We start from the raw sequence: 14570 nt of genomic DNA, 5'->3' as shown, positions 1-14570 counted from the left end.
ACTTTGAAATTAGCTCTGCTTTGAGCAGGTCCCTTCTGCCCAAGGCCCCTTGCATCCTAAATTGTTCTGTGATTCTCTGAACTGGCCATAAATCAAACTAGGAAAGCAGCTGTATGGCCTATAAAGAAAGAGGGCAACAGTAAGGCTCTGTGCAACCTACTGTCTCCTGTATTATTGCTATGAGACCAACTCCTTGAAATAGGCTGTAGCAGAAGACATTTGGTTCCCTCCCAGTGCCTGGGATCCATGGTTGCTTTTGGTCTGAGTGACTGCATGACTTCCTTAGCTCAGTGAGGTGCTGGTGAAACAGTCTGAAATGTGGAATTTCTCAAATGAATTCTCTGAAAATAGACTTCCTTTCAGTTAGCCTATGGCTCACTGGAAATCTCATAACACTGGTAAGTCACAGTGGGAGGATGTTGCCCTTTGCAAACCACGGCATTCCTTCAGCTGGATGTTTGGAAAATGCCAGCAATTGTGGAGTTAACTTGCTTTTTTCCCACCACCATCTGTTCCTTTTTCTGTTAACAGAATGACTTCATGCTCAGATGTTTGGGATGATTTGTTAGCTTGATGCTGACATTGGGTCATTCCAGTATCTTTAGTCTAGGTATGGAAGACAGGCACATGGCTTCAAAAATTGCTCTGTTATAAATGCAAGTAGGCTTTAGAGCACTGAATTTAGAAACTCTGGCCTATGGCAAGCACAGGACATAATGGGAAACAACAAAATGCAGCAAGTGTCATTAATGCAGCAAAAGCACACATTTCCTGATTAGTGCTGTACTTGGGTCTTTTTAGTGTGAAAGAACAGTTTGATTAATGGCACCTGTGAATGTGTATTGCAGACTGAAGTAGTAACTCCCAAATTTGGGCAACATGGTTAATACAGTACAAAATAAAGCCTAAAATGATACACATTTCCTTCTACATCATTTAATACAGAGAATGTGTTCTCACTGGAAGAATAAAACTTGAGATTCATATGAGACACCATCTCATTCTTTTATAGTTCCATATAATGAGTTTAGGCTTTTTTTTCATCTCACGTAAGTGTAAATTTGTTGATGTTGACCCCATTATTCCTTGTGTAGGTCAGCATACCTGAGAAGAAATATTGGCCATTTTGTATGGTTTATCATTCAGTTCCTGTAATTGTGTCTTGGTGTTTATTGACTTGATATTTTCCCTTCTATAGCAAGTGGCTACTTTGAGAAACAATATAGTAGGCTTAATGATGTGAGGGACTCCTCTTAAAAATATGTTTTTTTTTCTTGGAGTCACTCTTGTAGTGGTTTAAAGCACGAGTTTGGTGTCAAGGAGGCAAAAATGCTTGCACAATTCAGCTGATATACCATTATTACAGTGTGGAATTGTGATATCTAAAAGGCCACATTGTAACAGACATAAGAGGAGATAAGGAGTTTTTCCAAATCATTTGTTTTGCTTGGTTTATGTTTTCCATGCTGCAATGCTAACAGTTACAGACTCATTTATTTATCCTGGTGTAAGAGGTTATTTTGGGTCAGGGCCCTGAAATTATATATTTATTTATGTGTAATTGAAAAGTCTTCTCTTCCCTGCCCCCCCATGGGAACAGCATGGAATATTTTTAGTTTCTTCCTCCCTCTCCCTCTCTGTCCCCAACAAGAAAGGTTAGCTGTTGCTTAGAAAATGCCCTCCCAGCTCTTTTGTTCAGACTGCTGAAGACATAAACTCCATAACCTTGCCATGGTATTTGACATAGATATTCTAAGTATGTAGAATTGGGGTGTCCATCTTGCAGTTCTGCACTTCTCAGGTGTGCTACTAGTGCTCCAGTTGAAGTTAGCACTCAACACTTCTCAGAAATCAGGCCCAAAATAGTCCTGAGTTTATACAGTGATAGTTGGAAAATTGTCATCATCATGCCTAATGCTGTGTTTTGCATTTGGCTTGCATTCTGTGGGAGTTTGGGAGAGCTCAGAGGGGAGCAGATTTGACCCTACTGTGGAAAAAAAAAGAAGGGGAAGGGGGGAGAAGGGGGGTGGGGTGGGGGGAAAGAAAACATTTATCCAGCTGTCATCCTACTAAGATGGTGTAACTTGCTGTACTTAAGAACAAAAATAATGGTGAGCAATCCAATTCTGCTGTATGCAAAGTATGTGTAAATGCTGATTGTGTGATTTAGTTGCTGCCACTGGGTTATGTTCTGTCCTTGTCTGTCCTCTTGCAAAAGCTCTGGGTCTCCACAATCCAGGTATGAGTCAGTCCTGCTGATGGTATGCAATAATAATAATATATACTGTGTACAATGCAGTTCTCACCGTTCAGATTAGTCTCAAGTGGATAAGCAAGAGCAAAGAATATGTAAATAACTAGCATATTTCTCTGGTATGTGAGGAGCAGATTTGGCACAGACCAGGGCTCACTCTTCTCTGTATTCAGAATTTCACTGAATGCTCACCAGCCTTTCAAAAGCCAGTGAATACTGAGCAGCAAGAGTTGCTGAATTCCCTATCTTTTCAGTGAAAAATTTAGAGACAGGCACAGTAAAGGACTGTTGCCAGGACCTAGTGACAGCCATGAAGAGAAAGAAAGACATTTCCTTCTGCTCTTCTGGAGAATTGTTTCGTTTTCATTTAGTCAGATGTGACAGTTTCAGCTATGCACCTGAATCAAGGTGAAAATCACATTGTCTTCCACGATATTCAGTCATCTGTTGAAAGGCACCTGGCATCCCAAACATTTTGCAGATGTAAGAGGTGAGAGAAGTGAAGGCTGGGAGAAAAGAAACAGTTTTACCTGAGGTTAGGGAAAGGGGAGAGATAGGCAAAGCAACTGAATGATACACTCAAATATTGGGTTAGCAACTTAAAAGCCATGGGTGTCTCAGTTTGAATTTATCACACAGCAGCTCCTAACTCTACTGTTTTTTCAATAGTGACTGGGGTTAAAAGAGGGAGACAAACAGAAAATACGTGGCTGCTCTCACCATCTAACTGTCATCCCTCTTAGTAAATGGGCAGAAGTGAACTGGAGCAAGCAGCGGTGTCACTGGAAAGACAGACATGTTGCCCACATTGTCCACAGCATTGGGACAGTGAAAAGAAACCTTTTAGAGTTTGGCATTAACAAATTCTATGTGTGCTGCCAGAGGGACTTGTGCTAGGTAGCTCTGCTGGCTCTGGGTAAGCGTGTCCTAGGTAGTTCCTTGTGTCTTTGAGCATAGTTAGTGACATTTCATTCCCATCACCAAGCAACATGCAGGGTGATTGCCGTGAATGGTAGGTGACTTCATTTTATTTAGAAAAGATTGCAAGTGGTTGCTTGCTGGAGATAAACAGAGTAGGACAAAAAGATAAACTTTCAGTGCAGGAATGTGGCAGGCAGGAAGCTCAGTTACGCAGGCTGGGTTCTGTTGTGGCTTTTTACATTGCCTAAAGAATGCCAGGAGGAGGAGGAAAGGAAGTGAGGAAGGAGACGGTCCAAATGACTTAAATACTAGCTGGGTAGGGATACAGTTGAAAACAGTGCTGTTGGAAAGGGAACAAGGTAAGCTGGATGGGTGAGGAAAAAGTCCCTTTCTGTATTCATAGCATGTTGACTGTAAGCTGAACAGGGTTAATGCTAGAGTGGAAATGTACAAACAATACTTTTACGTAACACAGAGTAAAAAGGAGTAGGGACAATGCAGAGCTTGGATGTTAATGAAACAATAGAGTATGTCCCACTGCTGCTGCTTAGGGTTTGTTGAGACAGTGACAGACTGTTGGCTTCACCTGCCACAGGAATCACTGCAGAACCTTGACCCTGACCTCAAGCTTGCTGCAGGTTTGTGGGGACAGAGCTGTGGTTCAGGAGTAAAATCAAAGTACACAGCCACGCACCTGGAGAGCAGGCTGTGTCCATGAGAAACATTTTGTCTTCTCCTGAAGACCCCCTGAGTAGAACGATCCTGAACTGACCTCCTGACTGGTAAGATCCCCCACAGTGGACATTTCCCATCAGCTCCAAAAAAAGTATACAGAACTGGCTGAGGTAAGGTAGACTCCTGAGAACTTCTTTATTGGAAGTGCAGGGAATTAATGAATTACCTTATCTGGCAGCTCATTATTTAGGTTATACACTTATCAACTGCAAAATATCAGTTGATTGATTTGGGGCTTGTGAAACGTAGAGTATGTAAGAGGTTTTAAACATGAGTATGGACTTCAGCTAATAGGACAGAATGATCTTTAGGCAGCAACAGAGTCAGGAGAACATATCCAACAAGAGACCAGCTTCCATGACAAAGGTAAAACATTTATCTGAGAAACAATGTGTAATACCAATAGACTTCAATTTGGCAAGTAAGCTTTGTCCTGAGGGCTGAAGGTGCTGGATAATTCAGTGTGGCCTTAGCTGTGCATTTAAGTAGTTCTGTAAATATAGGGACAAGTTGTCCTCTAGGTCACTGCACTATACCCATAAATCAATGCCTAGTGATGGTGGGATCCCCGTCCTACAGCAGGGCTAAATATGTTTGAAGAGGGACAAGCACACTTGTATGATCTGTAAATGATAAGAGGAGGCTGATGCAGTCAGTGCTGGCAGCCAAGTTTACATCTGTCTGTATTGAGGACAATGATAAAAAGCAAAAGAAGAGGAAAGAGAAGAGAAGAGAAGTTCTTAAAACTAAAGGTGTACTATGCAACCCTCCTATAATTTAAAATTCCTTAAAATGGAATTCTCTCCATCAGTAATCTGTAGTAAGTCTTGTGCCAGACATGGTTATTGTAAAACTTAATCTTGGTTTAAAAACTACAGTTATACAGTTCATTAAAATCAGTGGTTGAGGCTTCTGAGGCTTCAGAAAAATTTAATTCTTATCCTCAGCTCCTAACACTGCACCGACAACCTTTCTGCCTGCCAGGTATGGGATTCCAGTCCATTTTCAGTGAGACACTATGTATGTGTGTGTATGCAATGGATCTGGCATGTTTTCTGAAAGATAAGAAATAAAAGCATGGCCTTCATCTCCATTAGACTGATACCAGTTAGGAGTAATTTATTTAAAGTGGTTTTGAGTGTTAGATGAGGTTGGAAATGACACATCATGTGTATACAATGTACAACTTCTAGAGTTGCTATGTCTATGGGTGCTTGGGAAGCAGCAGAGGTGATGGATGGAATAAGCAGTTCAAAACAAAGCATATATTTAACTTTATTGGAAAGTTTCTCAGCCTTTGGTAGGGTCCATTTTAATTTCTAAAGGCTGGTGAATTTCAGTAGCGTTGAAGCTTTTCTCAGTATTATGAAAAGATTTCTAAGAAGGAATCCTCATCCTTCATAAATGTATCCCTTTTTCACTTTTATGCTTTTAGGCTTTATTATATTTTGTGGCAGTGACTTCCACAGTTTGGCAGTATAAGGCATTTTGTGATACAAAATAATAATAAGAAGCCTTTGATTCTTCCTTTGAGAGGCTGGTTAGTAACCAGCATCAGAGGTCATTATTAGGTTCGTCAAGTTACTGGCAGCAGGACAGAGATCAGGCTAAATGAATTAAAAAAAAAAAGAAAAAAAAAAAAAACCCTCCTGTGGTCTGTTAGGTAAAATATTCTGGTGTCATAATCCAGTAAACTGGAAGCATGTAGGGCTCTACCTGACCTTTATTAGAGGCAATCAGAACTCCTCAATTGCATGCTTCAGCTAGTAATTAATGAATATTCCCTTTTAATAAGTTATACAGTAGACTGCTTTTGTGGCAGAAGGATTACTATCTGCCCATCAGTAGTTTAATTTGAGGGAGAGAAGTAATGTTTGGTTTTCTCACTCTGGATAAATTGTGCTTAAAAGGCTTGGATATAGTTCCCTCCCCCAAACCCTGAGAATATGTGTAAAAGCTAGTCATGGAGTCTGAGAAATGGAGCAGTGACCACATCTGTCTAGCGAATGGCTCTGTCCTATGGTCTTTCCTGTTTCAAAATTAGCATCTCTTGGGACATGGTTGGCTTTTTGGAGGCGTAAACTGTCTGAAAAGCTTAGATGTATTTTAGCTCCACTTATGAATTAGTATTTCATCCCACAGCAGATCAAACACATTTTGTGTCTTTTAAGGAAAGTGCTTTTTATTTATGCAACTTCGGCTGCTCTGAACTGAGACATAGCCAATAGGACAGTGTGTTAATGAACAGGTAAATATTTCTTTGAAAGCTGAACTTCTCCTTAAAGTGAAGACAAGTCAGTAAGTCAGTCATGGAAAAAAGGGAGAACAGTGATTTGGATGAGAGCACAGTACAACTCCAGTGTGGATTGATTCTTGGCTGTGCTACAGATTGCCTGTGTAACTGGGAACTGTGTAATTGCCTGCATCCCTTTTTTCCTGTTTGTGTCTCACTGAAAGAGAGACTGAAAAACCTAACGCGTTAATTTCTTTAAGGACCTTTGACAGTGTAGAGTGCAACATGTTATAAGATTGTATTGTATTCAGCATTAATAGCAGATGTTGTGGTAAGTTGAGTCTTTTTTAAGAGCATCTGAAGGGAGAAGAGTAGCACTTGTGGGAAATTAAGCACAAGTGATAACCATCTTCCACCCTCCAAGCAAACAAAACCCCTACCTTTTTTATAGTGGCCAGAATATTCATGTGGAGAGCAAGGGTCATGCACCTCACTTTGAAACAGAACAGGGACACGAGTGTGAATCCTGCACATCTCAGATGAACGTGTTACCAACTAAGCTATTGTTCTGAAGAGTGTGGGAGGGCTTCATCCAGAAGCAGAGAATCTTTATCCAGTAAAGCTTTCATCTCAATTGATGTAAGTCATGTTAAAAGTTGAAGTTTCAGTGAACTGGCATTAAGAAAAAACAAAAACAACCCAGTCACTGAAAAATCCCCTCTTATTTGTCATCAGGATCCCAATTCCCATTGCCTTTTAATGGGAAATATGAAAAAAATAGCTACAGGGGCTTACTCAATATGACAAATAACATGTTTTGCTTTTTCTTAAAAGGTGTTAGTTTCTTGTAATAACTTGAGCTCCATGATTTATATTTTCTGAACTGTATGTGATCATGCTGACTCTTCACACTACATAAAGTAACCTGTCTTTCAGCTCTGTGAGGTACTAGAATGGTGCTAGTTGTGAGGAGGAACCACACTAACCTTAATGTGGCTTTTGCAAGCAAATGCAATTCTTTGTGACCCAAGTATAAACTTGAGCATGCAGCATCCAGACACGATACAGTGAACAAGCTGGAACAGGAATTTATATTACAGTAGCCTCATCTCATATTCTTCATCTGTGTTTGCACACTGTTTTTATTGATATAGAGAGGAGCTCAATGAATGTTATCATGGTTCTTTGCCCAAGACAGATATTTAAACCCACATTTTGCAGCATCAGGTATATGGCTTGTTCCCATTGTGTTCTGAACAGTGCAAACCAGTAAGGTCAGCTGTTTGCAGTTCTGAAGAGACAGGTTTGAGAAGGAAGTCATGTTGCCAATGAATAGATGTCATCCCAATAGTACCCATGTTTGTTGTATCACATCTATAACATATGGTGTATTTCTTGATGCATCTGTTCAAGGACGAAGTGTTATTTTCATTTACGTGTTAGAAGGCTTCATGAGTCATCAGCCCTGGCAATTGATCACAGGTGTGTGTGTGCAGGTAGTGGCAAATTCCATGTAATGGTTGGACAGCCAGGGATGCCAAGCATCTGCTGTTCCCAGGGAGTTAGGATTTGTCTACATTGCATAAAAACAACCTAATATAAGCGACAGTGGAAATAAGAGAGCACTGGATTCAGTGTCAAATCAGTGTCTGTTCCTAACTCTGCCAGTGATTTCCTGGATGAGTTTTAATTGTCATGTCATAATATATGTCTGCCTGTCTCCATCTGCAGGAAAGAAGCCTTGTACAGTTGCTAATTTTGTGGATATATTTATTAATGCTTTGACATGCTCAGATTTTCAGGACATGCTCTAGAACTGCTCAACATTGTCTGGGGTCCATTTGGTGCAGGGTAAAATACCAGTGTGTCATCACTGGAAACTGAAACCCAGTGCTTGCCACGAAAGAGCTTCAATGCAGGCAGTTACTGTTCAGGCTTTCCCTGTGCTGTTTCTTTCCAGACTGAAACCATCTTGAAAGAAGCACCCATCGTCTTTCATGATCCACTCAGCCATGAATATCTGGCATTTCCACATGATTTCCGTAACACTAGTGTTTGGTACTTCTTTGCAGAAGTCTCTGAACAAAGGCAGTGGTCTATAATTCTTGATTATGTCTGTTATGATGGCAAATGCTTGTCCCAATGACATGGCACCCACTAAACGTGTCTGCTCTCTAGAGAGCTTGCCCAATGGACCAGGTGTCCCAGGATTCGCAAAAAGCCTTTCAGGATCAGCTGAGCTATGCACACAATACTTTGTTTTATTTTGTTTCATTTTGATTGGTTCAGATGGTCCAAATATTTGCAGAACTCCATTAAGTCCTATTTGGGATGAAGTCATAAGTTCCACTTTCCACCAAGGCATGGAGCCTGTCCAAATTAGTGTCAAAGTCTATATAATACCTTGGCTATATTGCAGGCTTGTATAGTATCAAGATCCTGTTTTCACAGCAGTTACATAGTTGTTACTCCAGTGAAGAATGATATGGCCCCTTATAAAGTCCACAAGCTGACGTCTGTTTTTTAATGTAATATTTACACTATTCAAGGAGCTAAAAGAAGGCTTTGCTTTAATAGATTCCTTCAGCTAATGTTTTCCCTTATACAGATGGGTTATTGTTTCCAGCTTTTGATACCTGTGTGGCTTTGTATATTAGGACCTCATTTTTTGGTTTGGCTTTTGTTTTTCTTTCCTTCTCTGTGTCTTCTGGAGCAAGGGAAGGGTTTTGCCATTATCATCAAGTTGCCTTGCAGTTTTCCCTGAGGTTTTATTTGAGGGTCAAAACCCTGAAGACTTTAAAACCAAAACGAACAAAAAACCCCAGCACCCTGTTGTTGTCCCCACACACTCACATACACACATACCACACCCCACACCCTGAATTGCTTTCCATTTCCATCAACTTACCTTCCCTTCTCTGAGAAGAAACATGGTACAGCAATTTCTTACCATGGGCAGAACTCACATAATTTGAGCAATGAAATGTTTTTTTTCCAATGGCTCTGATGCTACAGGTGTGAACTTGTCTCTCTCTTGAAAATGTTGCCCAGGTGATTGCTATAAATAACAGTGCCACCTAATGATTTCATGGGGCTGGATAAAAATCTGTATGTTCGTCCTGAGTATAAGTAGCTTTCTGGGGCTTCATAATGGAAATAGACTGCCAGGTTTTAAGTACATAATCACATTTATTCTAGTAAAGTAAAACACACATTGACAGCCATAAAATTCTGGTCTGAACAGGGAGTGTGAAGGACGACTGAAATTAGATGGACTTCTCTGCTTAATATGCTTCTGGGCTGAAACAACTTCAGAAAGGGGGGATTGCATAGTGGAGTATCTGCTAAAACTTTTTTAACCTCAGCAATGTACAGCTTCAGTCTGAGCTTTAGTTCAGGAAAAAAGGTTACACTTGCTGTGTTCCACTGAAACAAATTTTCTCCCAATTCTAATTAAAAAACAAACCAAGACATAAGACTTACAGACTCAGAGTTCAGACCAATTTGTAGTGGATGGAGAATGGTCAAAAGCAGGATACACCAAGGACCTTATCTCATTTGCCAAGCTAATCACATAAACAGATATACTTTAGGGGATCAGAGTCTTCTTATCCTTGGTTCTGATTGTGAAATTTCTAACGGTTTGGGTTCAGGTAGGAAATTATTCAGAATTCTGATTTTTTTTTTTTTTTTTTTTTTTAGTGTATCTATCCTGATGCTTTTCAGCCTGCATGTTTAAACTAGATATCTAGAAAGGTTTGTTGTGTCATTCCAATATTTATATTTTTTTTTCCCCTAAAGAATTTTAAGGAGAAAAAGTATTGTAGCTTACTTTGGGATATAAAGTATGCATCCAGGCAGTCCTTAATTTACGTGTGTTTGCTTTTTCACTTGGAGTTCAGAATGGAGGCAAGAGAAGTATAAGGAACGTACATATTCCCTGTTCTGACAGTGTTCTTGTCACTTGTACTCTGCAATTAAAGCTGTCACTTGCACTTTCATAATTCTGTGCAGACAAAAATTTCAGAAGGGCACATGAGCACACCTTCAGACTGGTGCCTCAACCTGGTTCCCTGCAGAATGACCTTACTTCACTACCTCTGGATTAGCTCCCCATCTCTATTGTTCTCTTTGGGGATGATAAGATTATCTTATAAAAATAATTCTATATTTATCTGTTGTATGTTCTAATTTATTTTTCCATCAGCAAGGTCATATTTTGACTTTTACACAGGAGGTTAAGTTCTGCCGAGTGTGAAACTGTTGTCAGGGTTATGATTGCCACTACGCATTCTACATAGAAAAGGGGCAGTGAAAGGCAGCCTACCAGTAACATGTGGTGTGGCAATTCTAACTGGCTATTGGTAGGGAGTTGCATATTTCTGTAATGTGCTATTGGGCATAAATTTGGGTCCATCAGATTGCTGCTGATTGTGGCCAGGACAGGGAAGTAAGGAAAAGCAGCAGAACTTCTCACTTAATTTGAGAAAGGTCACCTTGTTTCTAAGTGCACCATTTATTATCATGAGGTGGTGGGTGTATAGCAACTGTGGATGTAATTGGCATTTCTTGCCATTTTGTCAGCCTCCCATACTTTTCATACAGTGGTAGTCTACTGTATGATGCTTTGTTTAAATCTTCTGCTCTTCTTAATTGTTCAGTTGGATGCAAGGGCTGATTAAAGAGTTGTGATCTGTCTAGGATGTGTCTGTACTGCAGTCCTTTGCTAGATGGGAACAAAGCTGTTTTGTTGTTATCGTGAATGGAGATACTGCTTTAGTTTACATGTTGAAAGACCAGTGGAATGAAGAGAGGGGAAGGAAAGATCCAAGTGTCAGTTGTGATTTTGTTTTTAATTCTAAATATGAAGATTTTGATTTGCGTAGAATTGTTGCCATGTGTTGATATAGAATTGTTTAGGTTGGAAAAGACCTTTAAGATCATTCAGTCCAACCATTAACCTAACACTACCAAGTCCACCACTAAACCAATTAAGGGGAGAGTAGGAATTTCATGTTTCCTGGTGTGGTGGCTGGATTATCTCTTCATGAAAGTAAAAACTAGAAATCATTGAGGTTGGAAAGGATCTTTAAGATCATCAGTCCAGCCATCAACCCAGCACCACCATGCCTACTAAACCATGTCCCAGAGTGCCACATCTACATGTTTTTTGAACACCTCCAGGGATGGTGACTCCACCACCTCTCTGGGCAGCCTGTTCCAATGCTTGACTACTCTTTCCGTGAAGAAATTTTTCCTAATATACAACCTAAACCTCCCCTGGCGCAGCTTGAGCCCATTTCCTCTCGTCCTATCGCTAACTACTTGGGAGAAGAGACCAACAACTCCTTTCAGGTAGTTGTAGAGAGCGATAAGGTCTCCCCTCAGCCTCCTCTTCTCTAGGCTGAACAATCCCAGTTCCCTCAGCCACTCCTCATAAGGCCTGCTCCAGACCCTTCACCAGCTTCATTGCCCTTCTCTGGACACGCTCCAGCACCTCAATGTCTTTCTTGTTTTGAGGGGCCCAAAACTGGACACTGTATTCCAGGTGCGGCCTCACCAGCGCCGAGTACAGGGGGACAATCACCTCCCTGCTCCTGCTGGCCACACTATTCCTGATACAGGCCAGGATGCTGTTTGGCCTTCTTGGCCACCTGGGCACACTGCTGGTTCATGTTCCGTCGGCTGTCGACCAACACCCCCAGGTCCTTTTCGGCCAGGCAGCTTTCCAGCCACTCTTCCCCAAGCCTGTAGCATTGCATGGGGTTGTTGTGATGGAAGTGCAGGACCCGGCACTTGGCCTTGTTGAACCTCATACAGTTGGCCACGGCCCATCGATCCAGCCTGTCCAGATCCCTCTGCAGGGCCATCCTACCCTCAAGCAGATCGACACTCCCACCCAATTTGGTGTTGTCTGCAAACTTACTGAGGGCACACTCAATCCCCTCATCCATTGTTGATAAAGATATTAAACATAGTAGCCTGGCAGGAAATTGTCAGGTAGCAAGGTATTTTCTGAATGTGGCTCAGCAGGGAGTATGTATTCAGCTATTTCTCATCTCTAAATCAAACAGTTCTGGAATAGCTGAGGTACTCTGATAGACCTGCACTTTTAATATTGTTCTGTGTATCTTCCAGAGTAACTTTTCTGGCACGAGTAAGCATTCGTACACAGACAACGTTGGTGAGATACACACAGCCTTCATACATCTTTGGACATCCTTAGGATGAGTCAGGTGGTTCAATCTCTTATCATATGCTAGGAATCTTAATATGAGTTATTTGTAGTTTATAATGGGAGATTAGGATCCTAGAAAACAATCCTCATTTTGCTGGTGACTGTTACATCTATCTAGAAATAAATAGATCCATTAAAATGAAATCTCATTTCCATTGAGCAGCCAAGAAACAAGAAAGAATTGGTTCCTGAGTATGGGTAGGTGTTCTTTTAGAAGTTGAGCTTCATTGAGCTTAGTCTAGTGAAGATTATTTCAGGTAGATTACTTTGGAGGTAGGGATAGAAGGATTAATACTCCTCCTACTGTAATTGAGGGGATACTGTTCTGTTCCTTCGGATGTTCTGAGGTTGTGCTTAACTTTTCACAATACAATAGTATAGACTATTTCAGTTGGAAGGGACCTATGATGGTCATCTAGTCCAAATGCCTGACCACTTCAGGGCTGACCAAAAGCTAAAGCATGTTGTTAAGGGCATTGTCCAAATGCCTCTTAAATACTGACAGGCTTGGGTCACTGATCGCCTCTCTAGGAAGCCTCTTCCAGTGTCTGACCACCAAAGAAATGCTTCCTAATGTCCAGTCTAAACCTTTTTTTGGTTTATCATGTGAAAATGAGACAGTCTTTTGGCTTCTTTTCAGGTTTCTTAACTTGCTTTTTTTTTTTTCTCCATAGCAGGTGATAAACCCCTTTGTTGGTGAATCCCACCATTGCTGTAGCAGTAGAGAGGCAAAATAATTTATAAGATCTGTCAATATAAAGCTACAAGATGTAAACTTGTTATCTGTAAATGGGCTATCCTTCTTCTTGGAAACATAGTATGTTTAAGGGACTGAGGTTTGCTGCTTAGATGCCAAAGATAACTGTGCCTCCATCAAACTTTATTATTATGTGTTTAATAACCTTAGCTGAAGGGGCTGAAGGGTTTTTTTTAATCTGACACACCATGGTGACAGTGCTAACATTACACTTTCAGAAATGTTTGTAATAAATGCCACACACCTATGTGCATTATACAAGAATATGGGGGGAGATAACACAACAAAGAACAGTGCAGTGAAGAATCCCAGGTGGTTCTACAGTGGCATTTCATCCTGTAAAGGCTTCTTCTGTAACCTTGTTTAACTTTCTGTTTCAGGAACAAGAAGATCCTAATAAGCTTGCTACCAGCTGGCCAGATTACTACATTGACCGCATCAATTCCATGGCAGCAGTAAGTTACCTCTCCTGCAAAGCAGGGAAGATTTCCTACCATAGAGATGTATTTATTTAGGAAGAAGTCTCCAAAGGACAAGAATGTTAGCCCAAGTGCATGACTGATTTAAAATAGGACTTCTGAAAGAAGACAAGTATATGTATTAAGAAAGAGCCCTGCTCTAGCAGAAGAATAGATTAGAAAGCACCATAAGCATTTCCAGTTTTTATTTCTACAATACTGAGCACTGAAGGCAATCAGATTAGATTCTGGAATGAAAAATCAGAATTGGAGTAGTGAGATTGATGATTTAAAATTATTTACATGCCACCTGTGAAGCCTATCCCAAAGTATGGCCCTGATCCTTAGATCTCTGCTTGTTGGCACTGGTCCTGAAAAGAAGGGACAAAAATGGCTGTGTGCCTTTTTTGAATTCCTGCACAATTCGATGGCTTTAAACTGCAATAGACCATAATGATCTTGAAGAGACTGTCATGCTCTTGAGTGTTGTTGGAGCACAAAGGTAGTTCAGCTGTGACTCCTACTTTGGAAATTTTGACAAATGTTAATGCAAAGCTAACTTTCAGCACATGCACACATTTGTACTTGTGTCTTGGCAGGGCTAGCCAGTCTGAAACAGTGACAATTGAAAGCATCTTTTTCCAAAAACTATACTTTTAACTACAGTTAGCATTTTTGGAGACCTGTGTGTCATTTGGGCCAAGTAGAAGTGAAATAATTTGGTTCTTCAAGAGGAGTCTTAAGTGCAGGCTGTGAGTGAAGACTATATGAAATCATGGACAAGAGGGAAACAAGTTGGGAGTCTGCTATAGACCACCCAACCAGGAGGTAGAGGTAGATGAGGCATTCTATAAGCGGCTGGCAGAAGTGTCGCAATCGCTAGCCCTTGTTCTCATGGGGGACTTCAACTTGCCAGACATCTGCTGGAAATACCACACAGCAGAGAGGCAGCAGTCTTGGAAGTTCCTAGAGCA

General features: G+C 40.8%; 1 protein-coding gene across 1 annotated transcript in view; it reads left to right on the top strand.

Moving 5' to 3' along the window:
• The window catches only part of DAAM2 (dishevelled associated activator of morphogenesis 2), a 188660-nt gene that overhangs the window by 95023 nt on the left and 79067 nt on the right, over nucleotides 1–14570 (top strand). Inside the window, 1 exon segment of the mRNA XM_075707404.1 lies at nucleotides 13519–13593. Coding sequence (XP_075563519.1) covers nucleotides 13519–13593 — 75 coding nt within the window.

Source organism: Pelecanus crispus, chromosome 3, assembly GCF_030463565.1.
Source record: "Pelecanus crispus isolate bPelCri1 chromosome 3, bPelCri1.pri, whole genome shotgun sequence".
Classification (NCBI taxonomy): Eukaryota; Metazoa; Chordata; class Aves; order Pelecaniformes; family Pelecanidae; genus Pelecanus; species Pelecanus crispus.
This window is presented reverse-complemented; position numbering and strand designations above follow the sequence as displayed.